Here is an 18,458-nt window from a genome sequence, read left to right on the forward strand (position 1 = left end):
TTGCAGGTGGTCATGGACACACTGACATTATATTTATGCCAGAAGTAGCTAGTCTCATGTTTATATATATATAGTACAGATCCACAAAAATCTACCTTCTTTGCCAGTTAACTGCAGAGACTTGGATCTGATGAGTGGAAATGAAGTTCTTCTTTTCAAATTCATATCATCATAGGAAGAGAAACACCTAATACATTAAGAAAAATTAATATTGGGCTCAATGAGTATACTACATACATATAATTTACTCTGTAGTTGAGGTTAAATGGAAGTTACTGAGAACTGCACATACTACATCAGACTAAGTCTAAATTAATATACCAAGTATTGCTAATACAGGTTAAAAATTCTTGTCTTTTAAAAGTTATTATATTAAAAAGAAATAAAGACAAGTTTTAAAAAGAAGTTATATTGAAATATCTAGTCTTCTCCTTTGAATTCCACATCTGAACATTCTTCTTAACCAAAATATTTCAAGGGTTTTATGCATTTACTATTAGTGTTTTTCTCCATTATATTCAGGCACAGGACCATCTCAATACCCTCAATGAGGTTTTCAACATTTCGGTTTCAAGATGATCATGTGGGGAAAGGAATTACCCCAGGGGTCCTTCATTTGCTCAAAATTTCTCAAAAAAATAAAAAATGCAAAGAAAATTGTGAAATATAATGCTGATATTACCTTTTAGGGCTTGGATATTGATTACTTTTAGGAAGTTTTGAAATATAATCTCCATCAAATTGAGAAGTATTTCGACAGCGTTGCATACAAAGCATCAGTCCCAAGACAACACAGAGAACCAAAGATATGACAAGATAGCTTTGTCGATCTGAAACCTGAGATGAGAAGAGGGTTAAAGAATAATAATTACAATAATAAACTATATTATGAAAAATATGGTATAAAATTCAAAGAAGAAATCATTCTTTTCAATGTGCTTCAAAATGATGAACTTTATCTGAAAATGAACTATTACAACAATGGCAGTTCGTTTCTGCTTTCTCCCCACCCAATTCTTTGTCTGAAAATGTAAACCTGTGGTGTAGTTTTTAAAAAAGTATGTACGCTTTCCATCTATATTCAATTATCATTAGCATTTTATTACATTTGGTTTATCCATTTGCATTATCTCTTTCTCAGGGAAGGAAAAAAGACGTGTTTTAATCCAGTCTTTCCCATCATATAAAACGGAATCAGGTATTTAAGTTCAAAATCTAGAAATCATCCTGAATTCCTCTTCCCCACATACCAGTATTTCAGCAAGGTTAATTACTTTTATACATCTTAAATATAGCCTGAATTCAATAACGACACGTTCTTCTCTACATCAAGCCAACATCACCTCTCTCCTTATTGAGACTGGCTCTTAACTGGTTTCCTCCCTGTTCTGCCCCTGCTGTCCTTCAACAGGCAAATGTCCACACTGCAACAAGTGGAGAGTTTCTTTGACATGTCAAGTAACGATCATTGCCATTTCTTTACTCACTACCTTCCAATGAACTGCAATGATTACAATAAAATTTAAACTCTAACTTACCTAAAAAGTTTTACATGACCAGGTTCCTGCCAACATCCTGAATCCATTTCTTAGCCTTGCTTTCCTCAGTCACTCTGCTCCAGCCACACCAGCTTTCTTTATGCCTTTGAATATATCGCACTGTTTCTAATTGTGGGTTCTTTACCCTACTTCTACTAGTACACACTGCTAAGTCTCTTGAGCTCTCAGTTCTAAGGCCACTTCCTTGGATAAGACTTCCAAGAACACCCCAGCTAAAGCAGCGCACCCTGTGACTACCGACTACCACCAGCCCACGCTCCTAAATTTCACTGGCTTCACAGCACTTGTCACAGAGATCCATCACCTGTTTACATACTGACTACACGCATTCTATTCCTTTCCTAGAGAGCAAACCCCGTGAGGCCAGGAACTATTGCACCAACCCAGCACTGTGCAGCACATGCTGTTTACGTATACTGATCACTCAATAAATACCTGTTAAATCAATGAAGATTTTGCTTTATATTAAGCAACTTCATAAACCTTTTTGAAGTATGTGTTGTGACTCATTTTTACAAAATGCCTGCTAGAATAGCACTACACCTATGTTACTGGTAAGATCTAAATCACAAAAGCGATGTTTTACAAGATTATGATAACTAATGTATTCCTAAAACTTTAAATGCTATACTTTGATGTTTTGAAAAAGCTCTCTGTGACAGTTTTGTTATCACATTTATCATGTTTATAAGTCTGTCTTTATTATAACATCCACATGGTGCACTGTGTCTTATAAGACCAACAACAATAATTACCTCCCGTTTTAATTCTGCTACTGTTGTTGATAAATTGGAAACAAGTTGTGTCATGTTGGTCAGTTGTGCCTGTAGCAACTGGATGGCTTCAGTTTGCCGCTGATCCTATGATAAAATATTAAGTATTATTTTTCCTAGTTTGTAATTAACTAACTAAAAATTCAAATAAAACTTGTAATCTGGAAAAAACACCAAGTTCTTAAAAAACATATTAAGAATATCTTAATAAATATTATAAACTTTAACCATAAATTTAAAACAGAACACTTCAAGAATCTGAAACTGTGTTGGACCATCCCCCTCAAAACCCCTTTTGTCACTCACTGCTGCAATGTAGCCTACTGTGTAACAGACATTAACAATCACTTTTCAACCCATGTGGGTTCCTTAAAAGCAGCACATAATAGAAACTGTCACTGCCAAGTGTATTTTTTAGCAAAAAGGTAGCAGAAAGACATGTTGAAATTTTTCTGAAGAAATGTTTCTGTTTTTTTTTTTTTGTTTTGGGGGGGGTGCGGTGATGGTACCAGGGATTGAACTCAGGGGCACTCAACCACTGAGCCACATCCTCAGTCCTATTTTGTATTTTATGTAGAGAAAGGGTCTTGCTGAGTTCCTTAGTGTCTTGTTTTTGCTGAGGCTGGCTCTGAACTCAAAATCTCTTGCCTCAGCCTCCAGAGCCACTGGGATTACAGAAGTGCACCACCACATCTGGCTGAAGAATGTTTCTGGATACAGAGTAAACTCAATACCAAAAGGATTTTTAAATTTCCTTAGATCACACCAATGAAAAGAAGTTCTCAAAATTACCTATCTTTCCATTTTTCAGGCAGTTCCAAATTTAAAAAACTTTTATTATTAACAAGCATGTCCTTAATAAAATATTATCTGCAAGCAAATTTTAGGGAATTATGTATCACATAGTTATGAACCTTTGCTAGGCAGACTACATACAAAATTTGAAGCTATTAAGAATTTGGGGAGGAGGAAAAGAAGGCAGGAAGAAATCAAGGAAATCTAAAACTCTAATTTAATGTCTAATGTATCTATATAACCATACATTATTCTAGACCTTAAGTTTTTCAAATTGATTTTAAGTCTTAGCTGTATATGTGGGGGAGAGGAACATCAAACTACAGGTTTTGGTTTCTTTGCTGTGATCCTACTTTTTTCTTTTTTAAATACTAAACTGATTCATTTAAATAATTTCTTTTGAATTCTGACTCACATATGACACTCATAAGTTCAAGACAGTTATAAACATTTAAAGGTCAAACTCTTTAAATTTAATAAGGTAATTAACAGTTCAAAGCAAGACTTACTTCCAACAGTGTCAATAACACTAAAATCACTAAGACGTACTTATGTAAGTCTTTGAGATACAAGATATAGATGATACATATTAAGCAAAGAGAAAATGGCAGAGGAGGAGAAATCATCATATTACAATTAATGAATACCTAAGGAAATACTGTGTTCATGGGTCAGAGACCTAAGGTTATGATGTCAATTCTCTAGCTGGGTGCAGTGGCACATGTCTAATCCCAGTGATGAGGAAGGTTGAGAAAGGAGGATTGCAAGTTCAAGGTCAGCCTTAGCAACTTAGTGAGGCCCACTAAGGCCCTTAGTGAGACTTAGTGAGAATGTCTCAAAAAATAAATAGGGTTGGGCATACAGCTTAGTGGTAAATGAAAAAAAGTCAATTCTCCAAGTTAATCTATATATTCAACACAATTCCAGTCAAAATCCAGTTTGTTTTGATTTTATCCACATGGAAATATAAAAAAAAAAAATCTGAAACAGTTAACACAATCTCAGAAGAGAAAAAAAATTGGTATAAACATAAAGACAGACAATGGATCAATGGAACAGGAACAAAAACAAGAAAGTAACCTGCATATATATGGTAAATTGATTTCTATCAAAAGTACAAAAAAAATTCAGTGTAGAAAGGACAGACATTTCAGCAAATGCTGCTGGAATAAATGGATATTCATATGTTTTTCTATTCCATCCCCTTTCCCAAAAGAACTTGCAACACATAAAAATTAACTCAAAATGAATCATAAACACAATGTAAAACTAAAAGTATCAAACTTCTAGATGGGAAAGAAATCGTGACTTTGCCTTAGGCAAAGATTTCATAGAGAAACATGAAAACTGATAAATTAGGGTTCAACAAATCAAAACTTCTGCTCCTCAAACCACACTGTACAGAGAATGAGAAGACTAATAACAGGTTTGGAAAGATATTTGCAAAGCACATCTCTGACAAAGAATTTGTAATCAGATGTAAAAATGCTCAAACCTCAATAAGGGGAAAACAAACCAATAAGGGAAGACCACAATTACACTGTTCTGTGAAGAGAGGGCAAAAAGCAAGTGACTAAACTGCAGCCTGCAATCTCCTCGCCTCACCATCCCTCAGTCCCAATCCCTTGGAAGTGAAGTTTTCTAAGTATCACACTTCTTTACTGTGGTAACACACACATCATACTTGAAGGCACGACAGTGTATCCCCTTAAAAATCAACGTTATAGGGAAGTGACCACCATCACCAGTCCTACTCTATTACTATATAGCTCTAGCCAAGAGAGAAGAAAAACATAAAACAGTACGTGAACTAAAAGAAGAAATAAAGCTGTTTTTCTCTGTAGTCAGTAAGATTATCTATATGGAAAACCATGAACCATTTTACAGAGTTTAACAAAGTTGCAGAACAGCTCACTGGACACACAAAATGTAATATGCTACACTCAAGGATACTTTCTCCACAGGAGATAATGATTCTAATGCCCAGATACCTCCCCAAATGCAACATCACATCCAGGCTTAATAGGGAAAGTAAACCAACACTACTTATGCTTTTTACCGGTTATAGGCTATACAAATTCAATGGGTGTTTATATAAAAAGTAAATACAAGATGAAGAAGAAACCAACCTGTTCCTCTGCTATTCTTGAAGTATTCTGAAGTTTTACTATGGTTTTATTGAAAGCCTTCTGCATTTCTTCCATCTGTTTTCGGTATCTACAGAGTAAGAATTGGTTTAAATTTAATTTCTTCTTTAATACTGAAAAGATGCTTCTAATTTTGATAAATGAGATAAATCCATTTTTCTTAAAACAACTCTTTCCTGTCCAGTACAGGAAAACTTACAAAGGTATAATAAAGAGGTTCTCCGAGGTACTGAAGGACTCCCTAAACATCAAATAATTCATATGAATCTCATTGCTAAGTAACATTTAATGATTTCTGTGGTTCCCTTGGGGTGCAGCACTCACGAAGTAACTCCACACACAATATTTGTCATTGATTATATATATATAAATTAGGGAGAATCCTCCTTTAGGATACAAGGACCACTTCACCAACTCTCATCAGTAGCAATTCAATTTAATAGGAACAAGAAAATGTGGTATTTCAAGAACTCTGGACCCTTGGTGCCAAGGTGAGTGTATAATGTTAGAGGAGAAGCCCTGAGGACATTGAACACTTAAGGGATAGAAAAGAGAAACAGTCTGAAAACATGGAGACTGTGCCTGAGTCTTAATCACTGTACAAGTATATTGGCACTGCCTCTGACCCTTACAAGTACAGGGGCATAAATTATTATAATTAGAACTGGTATTCTATGAGCTGTATAAAAGAGTACCAATTGCAAATGTGGCCTAATCATCCAGTTCAGTCCACTTTTGTGTTATGTAAACTCTTAAATTATACCTGGTCAAGTTCCACTAAGGGGTTTAAGGCCTACATATTTTTTTCCATGTAATCTTTGGAAATCAAACAGTAAAAGTTGATGAAGTTAAGCAGTGGAAGAAAGGAGAAAGTGAACTTAGGTGTAGTGATGTGTGTCTGTAGTCCCAGCCACTCAGGAGGTTAAGGCTGAAGAATCACTTGAGTTCAGGAGTTCCAGATTAGCATGGAAAAATAGTAAGACTCTGTCCTCATAAAAAAGAAAGAAAAAAGAAGAGTACACATATATAAAGGAGAAAGTGAATACAGATGACAGAAACTTGTTACCAGCCTAATAATAAAGGTGTTGTTGTCATTGACTATTAATTATAAAACTTAATAAAATCAATTAGGTCACTGATCAGTATCCAAGCAGATTTCTCTCTCCAACTAAAATTGTGTTTACTACTATTATATCATGAGATAATTAAAGACCCTCATGTAACCACAGATCAGACTCTGCTACTAAATTTAACATGTGAAATGGGTCATGCTAATTCACAATAAAGCTTACCTTTGGCTAAGCTCTTCCAGATAGCGACCACTGAGAGACATGTTAACTTCTAAGGCTTTAATACGATTATTAAGTCTCATAAATACTGATTCCTTTTGGTTTGACCCATGTACAAGATTTCCATTAGCATATCCTAGATCTGTAGAATTTTGCAGTTCAGCATAGAAATCTGTAGCTGTCCTCTGTAACCCTCTCAAAAGGGCATCTTCTGGAGACTGTTCTTCCTCTTTTACTTCAGGCAACGAAGAAGAATCTATAACGGGAGTCAAAGTTTGCTTTGGTGTGTCAGCTATGTTCACTTTGTTTTCCCCATCTTCACTGTCAGGCACAATGGCTGTGTTTATAGGTGGTACTATTGTTTCAGATAGCTTTGTGATAATTTGCAAGGAAGCCATGTCTTCTTTTACAATATTATCCATTACCTCATTAACTTTGTTTGCTTCATAGCTAATAGATGACTTTTCTATGTTACTAAAGCTGTCAGACTTCTTTTCTGCTTCATTATCAACCTCAACAGAACTCTCTTGGGGAATCACTTGTGATGGTGTGTGCCCTGCCTCATGTTTAACAGACTCAGATATTTCCATTTTCGATAATGGATTGATTTCTGGAGTAATATCTAAGAGAAGAGACTGAGAAAGAGTTTGAGGATGGCTTGGTTCAAGTTCAATCACACCCACAGTGTGATTCACCAGATCCCCTTGCTGTATACTACTTAAGTCATCAAGAACAGCAGCTTCAACTTCCCTTTCCACACTCTTGGTGTCCAAGTCTCCAGGTGGGGGCTGCAATACTGAAACATCTACTGATTCTTCAGGAAGCAGGAATGATGGTGGGGCTGACATAAGATAATCTTTTCCTCTGCTCACCGCAGTTCTGCTGCGCTGCCGATAAAGCGCAATTCCAACTGAACACCATTTATATACATATTCCGAAAAACTAGAAATACAACAAATTGTGGTAAGTTCACTACAAAATATTTGTGTCTCTGACTCAAACCAGGGTGATGATTCATCCTCTTGTTCACCACTGCCCAGAAGGGTCACTGTGGATGGACTTGTCTCCTCTTCTTCCTCTTGAACTAGTTGTACAATGGGACTCTCTTTTGGAGTTTCAGGTGTTGATGGCTCCGTGTCATATACATGTACTTCAGTAATTACATACCTAGAAATAGATAGAGAATGATTACAAATCACTTTAATTAGAAATCTAAAGCTAAAGTATATTTAAGGAACACAGATGTAACAGACATAATATAAAGGGAAGAAATTCAAACATTTGGATTAAATTTTTTCCTTTAAATAATTTCATTATAAAAAATATTACTCGGAAATGATTACAGCCTACTTATCAAGTGACCAGCCAGGTGACTCAAGTCATCATATTACACTTGACTTTTTAAATCTGTTTAACAACTTTCTGTAAGCACTTCTATTACCTGAATGTACAGTGTACCTTTCTTCCCATAAAAGTTGACAAAATCTTTACAAACCTCGCTACTCTTTACAGATGAGAAATTAAGCTACCCAAAACTATAATCCAGAATTCTTAATATTTACAAATGCACTTTAGGTTTATTTTCAAAAGATGTCAAATTTCTCACAGATATTTTTTCTGTAGATGATATAAGAAATCCACTCACATATGATTATCTGTTTTAGGGAAAAGAAATAGATACTCCCAGGCAAAATAATATCATCTGGACAAATTTTCTATTATTAAAAGCCAAAGGCAAATAATCATTTAATAAAAGTACTGGCTTACCATAAACTAATATAAACACTAGAGTACTGTTAACTTATGTTCATCATTGGGCTCTGGAGTATGTCTGTGGTGTAGGGGGCAGGGAAACAAAGTTGGTGAAAACAGGGTTATAAGCTATAATACCTATGGTTCCTTCCAAGATAAAAATAATTATTTTCTGGGTGCAGCAGCACAGTACAAATGGCACATTCTGAAAAGAATAAGGTAATATGAACAAACCCCCACCCAAAAAAAGAAAAAAAACAATTACTTTCACACACAAATTTTCCTACTTTAAAAAATTATTACCATACCAAACTCCAAATAAAGACTAAGGCCATAATAGCAAAGGTAGAATAAGGTACTAAAATAGGCATTAAAATAGCTAAAAAGTGGATTTCCACTTTGCTGACAGTGAAACAGTAAATGGATCAAACTAAAACATCATTAGGCTAGGCTTCTCTAAATACAAAGATATTTATGGTCAAACACACACGCACAAAGTCACTAATAAATAAGATTTCTTACATATTCACGTGACATACTGCCTATTATCTCCAAAATAAATTGTGACAGAAAGAGGAATTTCTGAAGGGAAAGAAAACCAGAGCAAATCTGGTAAAAATGTATTGTTATATACTACTATATACTCTTATTAGAGTTATACTTAAAAAAAAAAAAAAAAAAAAAAAAAAACAACTTACTCAAACTCAGAAAGTGAGTCAGTTTTTCAAAATGACTTTATAGTAACATCCTATCATGGAATCTTTCATTTTCATCAAAGGATTGCTATATAATCATTAAAAATAATTTAAGATAAACATACATGAGGAAATATTAAGTAAAAAATATAAGGCAAAGATATCTACTAGAAAACTCTGTAACAAAGTAAAACCACTATACTAGCCCAATGTAATTACATTTTCAATAAATATTCTCCGGGTGTATATATAAATGGAATATGATTTAGTTTTGAAAAATAGGACATACATATGTTATTAACTGAAGAAGGCTAGTTACAAAATCAAGAATAGCAATCACAGCTTGACATACTTAGAAACAAACAAGAAATATCAAGATGCCTTAGGTCCTTCTAGGAATCAGTAATACATATGCTATATTTTCTTTCTAACACCCAATAAGCATCTTCAGTTGCTTTCAGGATTAACTCAGGAGAAAGTAAATTTCTCACTATGCTCTTTAAAGTGCAAACATCTTACTTCTGAATCAGTATGGTACTTAAGACTTCAAAGCACACTCAGTGCAGTTCTCATTACCTACTACCTAAACTATTTCAAGTACAAATCTTGTCTTAAGTAGAGAGGCAAAGAGCAAAAGGATTTTCAAAGTTTTATAGGGAGTATATTTTAAAAAATACACATAAATTAAATCTACAATAACCACACCAAATTATCCAAATCAATAAAATCTCACTACCTATTATGGATAAGTAGAAGTATCAAAAAATGTAATCTCTAGTAGAAAAACTAAAAATTGAATATATTTTGTTACCTCTGTATACATCCCTGCCCAAAGTGTCCCACCACAACCTGGGGAAAGACCTGTATAATTCAATTCGTGCAACAAATACATAATTCAAGAACCATTGCTCTAGGTATTTTGTAGCTTTCTAGTGACACCACATATACATAATCATTCTTTTAACAAAAACAGGCCTTCAAAATTTATCCTCAAAGCCTACACTTGCATAGTTATTTGCACTAAGGAAGTATCATTTTCTCAATAAAGAAAAGACTCAACGTGAATAACAAAAGTAATATGTCAAAGCAACAAGCGTATGGTCTGGAATGAAGTGTATTTCTAGTACACGCAAACAATATGACAAGAAGGAATGTAACATGCCACGTTCTAAGTGGCTGCAGAACATCTGTTCTACGGCCCCTTTCACACACAAATCATGAGCCGCGTTCTCTGTAACAGTTCACTTAGCTCTCCATTTTAACAGACGCTATCCATGTTGCAGGAGGACTTACTCAGGTGACGGAACAGGAGCTGAGACAGGAGCTGAGCCAGGCATTTTAGGTGCAGCTGTGGCAGTGGCATTCTCAGATATACTTTTATTTCCTATTTTAAGAAAGATGCCCATGTTGAGTTCAACTTTTAAAAGCTGTACCAAGAAAATATTTTACTTTAACAAATAAAGAACTTGAGTTTCTCAGAGAAGGAAAAAAAGTCAAATACGTTTGCTATTGCAGAATTTTTTTTTTTTTATAAAAATTTCTTTTAGAAATGATCATGTAAGATCACAACTGTAAGTAAAAGCATATTATTTAACTTCTTAGGTAATTAAAGCAAATCAGATAATTGTGAATTTTATATGATCTTGATTAATATGCCTTATCTAATCTGAAAGAGTTATTAAAGTATCTAAAAAGAAAGAAATGGGCCATTTTTAGCATTTGGAGCTAAGCAGTTTTTAAAAAACAGGAAAGCACGATTGCTTCTGCTTGCTAATAATATTCTTACTTGCTATTCCATAAGGAAAAAATGACTTTCTATATATGATACATAAAAGAGAAGCAAACCTGAACTGCTAAGAGGGCATCGAAATCTCAGTGAAGAGATGGGATAAAACCACAGCTGGGACATCAAAAAACAAAATCAAAACACCAACAATTAATGAATTCTGTACAGACAAGATTCTTTTGTAAAAAAGACCTTGTGAAATTCAAATAAACAATGAATAATAACAAGATTTTTAAGTTCCTTAGGATCATTTCTGTATTTCTATAGGAAAATTCAAAATTTCTTGGCTTATTACTTGATTTTCCTACTAGAAGGAACCCAAAGTGCCAGCTATTTCAAAGATCCATAAAATGATTAGGTACCTTCTGTCATGTCTTCAGTTTTTGCTCCCAGAATATTAGCGGCAATATTCACCATATTTAGAATGGCATCTAAAACAAAATTCAATCAGAAAAAAATACCAATACACCTATGTATTCTCATGTAAATCAGTATCAAATAATTAAGGAACCATTAAAATGGTCTTTTGCTTTTTATTTTTTCCTTAACTAGTTACCTTTTATTTACCTGTTTAAGTCCAATGTAGGACCCAAATAAATTTCAGCTATAAACATATGCACAAATCTGAATTTTGATATTCAGGAAGAATTTAAAATTTAAATCGTTATAGAGCCTCCTCACACCTTTTACCAAACACTTAAAACACTTCTTTGGCACATTACAAAATCTGAGTATGATTCAATATAAATTCTACACTGAGACAGGTAGGAAATGCAATGATCAAAGTTCATATTTCAAAATTCAAAATTTGTTTTCTTTAAATGGGTTCTATACTTTTAAGAACAAAAACAAACAAACAAAACTTAATCAAAGGCTTTTCCTGAATGGGTGGTTATCACAGGTAAAAACGAAATGGGGAGATTATTATCCAAAGAAAAGTGGGAAATTTTTATTATTTTTAGCTATGCATGTAATGGCTATTGGTAATATGGTTAAATTCCAAATTGACACTTTATAGAATCAAATTTCTTTGATGACTTAAAAACCCAATGGCCAGAATAACAATGATTTATGTATAATAAAGCACACACTTTTTAAAAAAAATATTTGTGATTAGAATGGGGCAAGTTAATTAGAAGTCAAAGTTATAAGACTGAGTGTTGCAGGTGAACCAAGTTACATACTCGGTAATTCTGCTTTTTTCCAGGGCAGACATTTAGATAATGAAAGAAAGTGGCACAAACCTCCATCTCAATATATTTAGATATATTTAAACATGAGGACCACAAAATGGCAGAACTCCAAAACATGGTGGTACTGTAAACAGGGAGGCTTCCTTCAAGTAATGTGACCTAATTTCAAGGAAAATTAACTTCTACCCCAATCTAATCTTTGAAATTCTATTAGAAGTCAATTCTTCAGTATCAGGTATTTCTTTCCTATTAAAATGCTAAAATCTGACAGGGTCTATACATCAAGTCTCCTAAGTTATTTCCATCTTATTTGGTCTTCTTTCCTAAAAGAAATTCATAGGGTTTTCATCACACTTTCAAAGGAAACCAGAGATGTCACTCGCCTGTAATCATCTCAGTGACTCAGGAGAAGACCCAGTCTCAAAATAGAAAATAAAAAGGGTTGGGGATGTGGCTCAGTAGTAAAACACACCTGCGTTCAAACCCCAGTACCATCCACAATAATAAAAAAACCCCAAAGATGTGAAAAGTAGGAAAGGATGTAAGGGAAGAAAATCTACCCCATGAAGAAGGCTGGGAACAATCTACACACTGTAACATGGACCTGATGATTCTGTTAAATAAAAGCTATAGGGTGAGAGAAAAGTAGTAAGAGATCTTAGATTTAATAAAAGATAACTACTACAGCTGGGGTTGTAAGTTCAGTGGTAGAGCGCTTGCCTAGCACATGTGAGGCCCTGGGTTCGATCCTCAACACCACATAAAAGTAAATAAATGAAATAAAGGTGTTGTGTACATCTGCAACTAAAAAAATTTTTTAGAAGATGATTACTAGTAGACAATTATAATTTTGCTCTTAACAATGACTGTGATTCTATAATATAAAAGACCACAAAGTAGAGATATGTATTTCCAATTATTAGTATAACACAAAAGTTTGACATTTGCCATTTTTAAATGTCTTGCCTTTCAACCTGGCAAAATGGTAAACAGAAAATAGTCCCAGTTCTTACTTGGGCTGAGGAAATGCCTCAGCATGACATAATGATGGGAATGAAAACTCCATATCTCCTCACAAAGAAGAGTAAGAAATGGGAACTTACTCCCTTTCCCTTATAAACCCACTGTTTTCCCCCATTTTTTTTTTTTAAAATTTGTTCCCTTTAGATATACATAACTTCCTATTCTTGTGGTTTTACCTGATGTGGAGTTACAGTTACACTGATCGTGTATTAATATATGAATATAGGAAAATTATGCCCAATTCATTCTGTCTCTTTCCTATTCCCATCTCCCCTCCCTTCCCCTTCATTCCCTTTTGTCTAATCCAAAGAACTTCTACTCTCCACGCCCCCTCACCCCTTATTGTTATGTTAGCATCTGCCTATCAGAGAGAACATTCAGCTTTTGGTATAAACTCACTTTTAATGCCAATCGAAACTGTGCTACCAGATATGATACCTTACTCACACTGCTGCCTGAAGTTCTGTCAAAGCTAACTGCTTTATAAAACCAAATATTGGAATAAGTCTATCCTCACTCTCCTGTGTTTCAAAGTAAGACCTTACCCGAAGATTTCAAATTGGGGGCCCATATTTAAAAATGTAATAAAAGAAAACAGGTTTTAGTCTAATCTGTGTAAAGAAATTAGCTTTGGGGTATTATTTTTTAACTTAAATTTTAATACGAGTCCTATAATAAAGAATATTTACACTATCCACCCTTTAGAATATTATCTCAGGGGATCACTGGTAACAAAAGAAAAATTTGGGAAATTTTTACTTTCTCAGTCTATTTAACCTAAAGAAATAATTTACCTATGTTCACAGAATACTGCCTAACAGTCTTTTTGTTGGTTTGTTTTGTTTTGGTCTTTTTTCAAAGAAAGCAGGATTAGGAATATTCTATTCTGACCATTATCAACTTGGAGCCAAATGCACAACAGCTTGTCATCAAAGTCTTTAGAGTAGACTACAGTAGAAACTTCAGACTGTTAAACTGCATAACTAGCCCCAATTTCTCTTGGAATAGTCAACTCCACTTTGTTGGGCAACTTATTAATTCTCTCTTTCCTCTAGGAATAAAACTCTCGTAGGGATGTTTGTATCTTAACCATTACTCAGTCTCCAGCATATAAAGAAAGACTCGGATAAAGAAAACAATCTCTTGTCCAAGATGCTGAGGCTAAAGAGTTTATATCTATGCTACAACACAAGTCAAACCAACAAAAAAATCTACTAATACATGTAGTTATTATTTGTACTCATCTCCCTCTAAAGTCTACTTCCATTTTTTCTTTTCCTTATAGAATTCTCTACATGTAGTTCTAGAATATATATGTATGAATTCCTAGAAAAAAACCCATATATATATATATATATATATATTCATAAAAAATTATTAAAAAATTCTCTGACTTAAAGCAAAAACTACATTTTGTCTTAATCGCATACCTAGAAATTTCTATCTTTAGCAGAAAGGGCAATTTTAACAAAATGCAGACCACATATCTAAGAGAAAAGGCAGACTTTCATCAAAGTAGAAGTCAGCTGGCAAAACCACATGACAAAGCACCAAGGAAAGCAGAGTATTATGGAGAATTCTTATTGATGTAAAAGATTTAAAGTTTTAGTTCAAGAATGTAAACAAAAGAATCAGACAGAGGAGTTGACAAAATTGGCATATACACAAGCAAGAATGCTTGCTCTAAGATATAGTAGTTACTCCATTTTAGCAGTTAATAACGTAATATCCAGAATATTTAAATATACAGTACATAGGCTCTTTGATAACATCTCATCAGAAGCAAATATATATCTAATGACATATATTTCCTAAAAGATTGAGCATTCCTAATTCAAAAATCTGAAATTCAAAATAATCCAAAATTTTTGAGTACTGACAGGATGCCACAAACAGAAAATTTCACACATAACTTCATGTGATGGGTCTTAATCAAAACATGGGTGCCCTACAAATATTATATATAATTACCTTCAGAATATGTGTATAAGGTACATAGGAAACAAACGTATTTTGGCTTTAATTTGGAACCCATCCCCAAGATATCTCATTATACACATGCAAATATTCCAAATCTATATTCTGAAACACTTTAAGCCCCACAAAGGGATACTCAACCTCCTAAACTCACAACAGAATGAAAAAGGAGTTTCTGAATGTGGTACAGATATACCATGGAATATTAGTCAGCCACAAGGAAGAATAAAATTACGGCATTTGCCAGTAAACAGATGGAACTGGAGACTATCATGCTAAGTGAAATAAGTCAATCCAAAAAAACCAAAGGTTGAATGTTCTCTCTGACAGGTGGATGCTAACACAAAGGAGGGAGGGGATAGAGGTTCACTGGATTAGACAAAGGAAATGAAGGGGAGCATGGGTGGGAAAAGGAAAGACAATGAATTGGACATAACTTTCCTATGTTCACATATGAATACATGACCAGTATAACTTCGCATCAACCACAAGAATGGGAAGTTATACTCCATGTATGTATAATATGTAAAAATACATTCTATTGTCATGTAAACTTTAAAAGAATTTTTTAAAAAAGGAGTTTCTATTAAGATCAAAGTTACAGAGTTCTATCTTGTAGAAATCATACACATGTTAAAAACAAGGAGAAGTTTCAAAACAGGCCCATTTCACCAGGCATGGTGGTGCACACCTCTAATCCCAGCAACTCGGGAGGCTGAGGCAGGAGGATCTCAAGTTCAAAGCCAGCCTCAGCAACTTATCAAGGCCCTAAGAAACTCAGTGAGATCCTACCTCTAAATAAAATATAAAAAGGTCTGGGGACGTGGCTCAATAGTTAAGCATCTCTGGGTTCAATCCCTGGCACCAAACAACAAAAAAAACAAAACAAAACAAAAAACCCACCAGGTCCATTTCAAGCTAATACAGCAATACAGAACTTGGACATTTTAGTGCCAGAGACCAGCTCTTTGGCCTGAGTCCAAGCTTATTATTTACCCACTAAGTGATACCACCTAGAAGGCTGTAGTTAATTTAGGCTCGGAACAGTCCCAAGTTCTTCAGAGATTATAAAGACACAAGTGTAGAAGGCAGAAGTGCAAGTCAGAGTGTGACAGTTTCATAAAAACAAAGTCTTAATACTCAAGTTCCCATTCCTTCTCTTGCTCTGAACCTTCAAGAGATGGAGATCATTTTTAAATCCCATTTTTCATGCTTATGCTCAGCTAACAACCTGCCGCTCATCTGTCTCACTACACAAATGCTTTCAACCATAGGGCACAGGAAGGTCAATGGACTGACTTTACAGAGATCCATTTTTTTAAAAAAAGTGTTACTAAGAAACACACCAACAAAGAGAAAGATTTGAAGAGTAGGATCTAAATAAGATTCTGTTTAATTAATTAAAATAATACATTGGTCAGAGAAGTAATTACAAATAGGGCAATGTCTTCCAATGACATATAGATAGGTATTAATAACATCCAGGATTTAATCTCATAGGAAGAAAGAAAATTAAAACTCAGAATATCAACATATTTTTGGGATGGGACCCAAGTCTACCTCAGGGAGGTAAATAATCCTAAGGTACTCTTCTCCTTTCTGGTAACCACCAGAAGCTAAAGATCTTTTAGATTAGTGCTATTTTCTAACTCATTAAAAAATGATAATTATTCAGTGACTTTAGCATCATTAATTTACTCATAACAGAAAAATGACTGTTATGAAAATTATGACGAACTTAAGAATGCAAAAAAACAATATTAATGTCCAGACAGATAATATAGCATTTTTCATTCCTAAAAACATTACATAGCAATAAAAGAGATACTTATTTTTATATCATCAAACAGATAGCTAGGGATCCTATTTAAAAGTAGTTGCTAAGATCTAAAAAGTCAGAACACTAACAATAAAGTATACTAAAGAGATCTGAAACAAAGTTAACCTAACATGTAATATTTAACCTTCTCCTCTAAGTGTATTTAACATGGCTATCCCCATGCCTCAACAAATTCCAATAACATCCACAATCCTCCATGGAAGAGAAGGAAGAGATGGGAAGAAAAGGAAAAAAGATGAAAAGAAAGAAAAATGACCCTAACTACATACACACGGCTGTGTAAAATATCTACCCACACATATGCACTGGTGATTGAGTATCTAAAGAGTTTTAAAGTCAGTGTTGACACCAAGTTGAGTATTTAAGCCACTCAGCTCGCTAAAGAGTAAAAAAGGAGCTAGTCCTCTATTTTACTAAAAGTTATTTTTATTAAATTCAATTATTAATCTCCAATAGAAAACTCCTTCCAGTTAGTTTTATACTCTTCAAGAATAACCAAAACTAACATTAGACTATACCTACCCACATTCTAACAATAACATAAAATGCCATCTGGGTAAAGGCCTTTCAGTAATCTCCTTAGGCAGCCTATCACTAGGTCCTCATTTTATTTTGGAATGAAACAGTCTAAACCACTAGTTATCTTAGTCATTTCTCTGATTTACAAAAAATAATAATTATTGTTACTTATTATTAAAATGAATATGAACAGCCTTTATATTTTGTAATTAAATAGGAAACTAATCATACCCACAGATCAACAAATCCTCCTCATTCACTAGAACCTCACTGACACACTACCTCTAATGATCCCCCCCCCACAAAATTCATAGCCCTTTCTCCACAGCAAGGAATCTTCCTAAAAATAAGTGCTTGAGTAGAAAAATACCTTTACTATGCTTGCATTTTTAAATCTCCTTTCTTTTCGTCCATTCCTCCTATTTTAAACCACTTTTCAAAAGCTAGTGTCTTCGATTTCAACTTAAAAGTTCAGAATTCAGAGTAGAAAAAACGTAAACTATACCAGAACAGAATGATCTATGTCAGAATGAAAAAAAAAAATTAAGAAATACTTTAACAGAATAAATAAGAAACCCCAAAATACTCACTTGTAGCAGAACCAAGAAGATTTTTTGAAGATTTATCCTCCACAGTATTATAATCCAATGGGTAATCTGTTAAAGAGAAAATGAAAGTAATTATGCTGAGAATGAGTTACATATTTAAAAACTAGTATTATGTTCTGCTAAAATAAATGGACATTTAAAACATTCCATAATATTCTGATTATATATCTTAAACATTCAGAAAACAAAAATGAGATTCAGAAGGCAATTAACAATGTAAGCCAAGGAAAATAGTAGTAATGCCTACCAAATTTTCATTCTTTATAAGACTTTCATTTGAGTTTTCAATATATTTTACCAACCCTTACTTTCTTTTATGGGAAAATGATAGAAGAGAAGATTTACATTATTCAAGTTATGGTTTAAGACACCTTAAAATAAGGAATTGATAAAGCAGAACTGGAGGGGTCAAAGCACTCTCCTCTACTCTCACACCTTCAGGTGTTTCTTAAAGTCTCAGTCTTTAGGATCAGGGCAAATCAAAGGACTTAATGATCATTTG

At 34.0% G+C, this 18,458-nt stretch overlaps 1 protein-coding gene across 1 annotated transcript in view; it reads right to left on the bottom strand.

Moving 5' to 3' along the window:
- Suco (SUN domain containing ossification factor) overlaps positions 1-18,458 on the bottom strand; it is a 66,535-nt gene that overhangs the window by 10,699 nt on the left and 37,378 nt on the right. The window contains 8 exon segments of the mRNA XM_047520374.1: positions 96-187; positions 683-837; positions 2,315-2,419; positions 5,257-5,344; positions 6,567-7,730; positions 10,304-10,394; positions 11,159-11,227; positions 17,939-18,004. Coding sequence (XP_047376330.1) covers positions 96-187; positions 683-837; positions 2,315-2,419; positions 5,257-5,344; positions 6,567-7,730; positions 10,304-10,394; positions 11,159-11,227; positions 17,939-18,004 — 1,830 coding nt within the window.

The sequence above is a fragment of the Sciurus carolinensis genome, chromosome 12 (assembly GCF_902686445.1).
Source record: "Sciurus carolinensis chromosome 12, mSciCar1.2, whole genome shotgun sequence".
Lineage (NCBI taxonomy): Eukaryota > Metazoa > Chordata > Mammalia > Rodentia > Sciuridae > Sciurus > Sciurus carolinensis.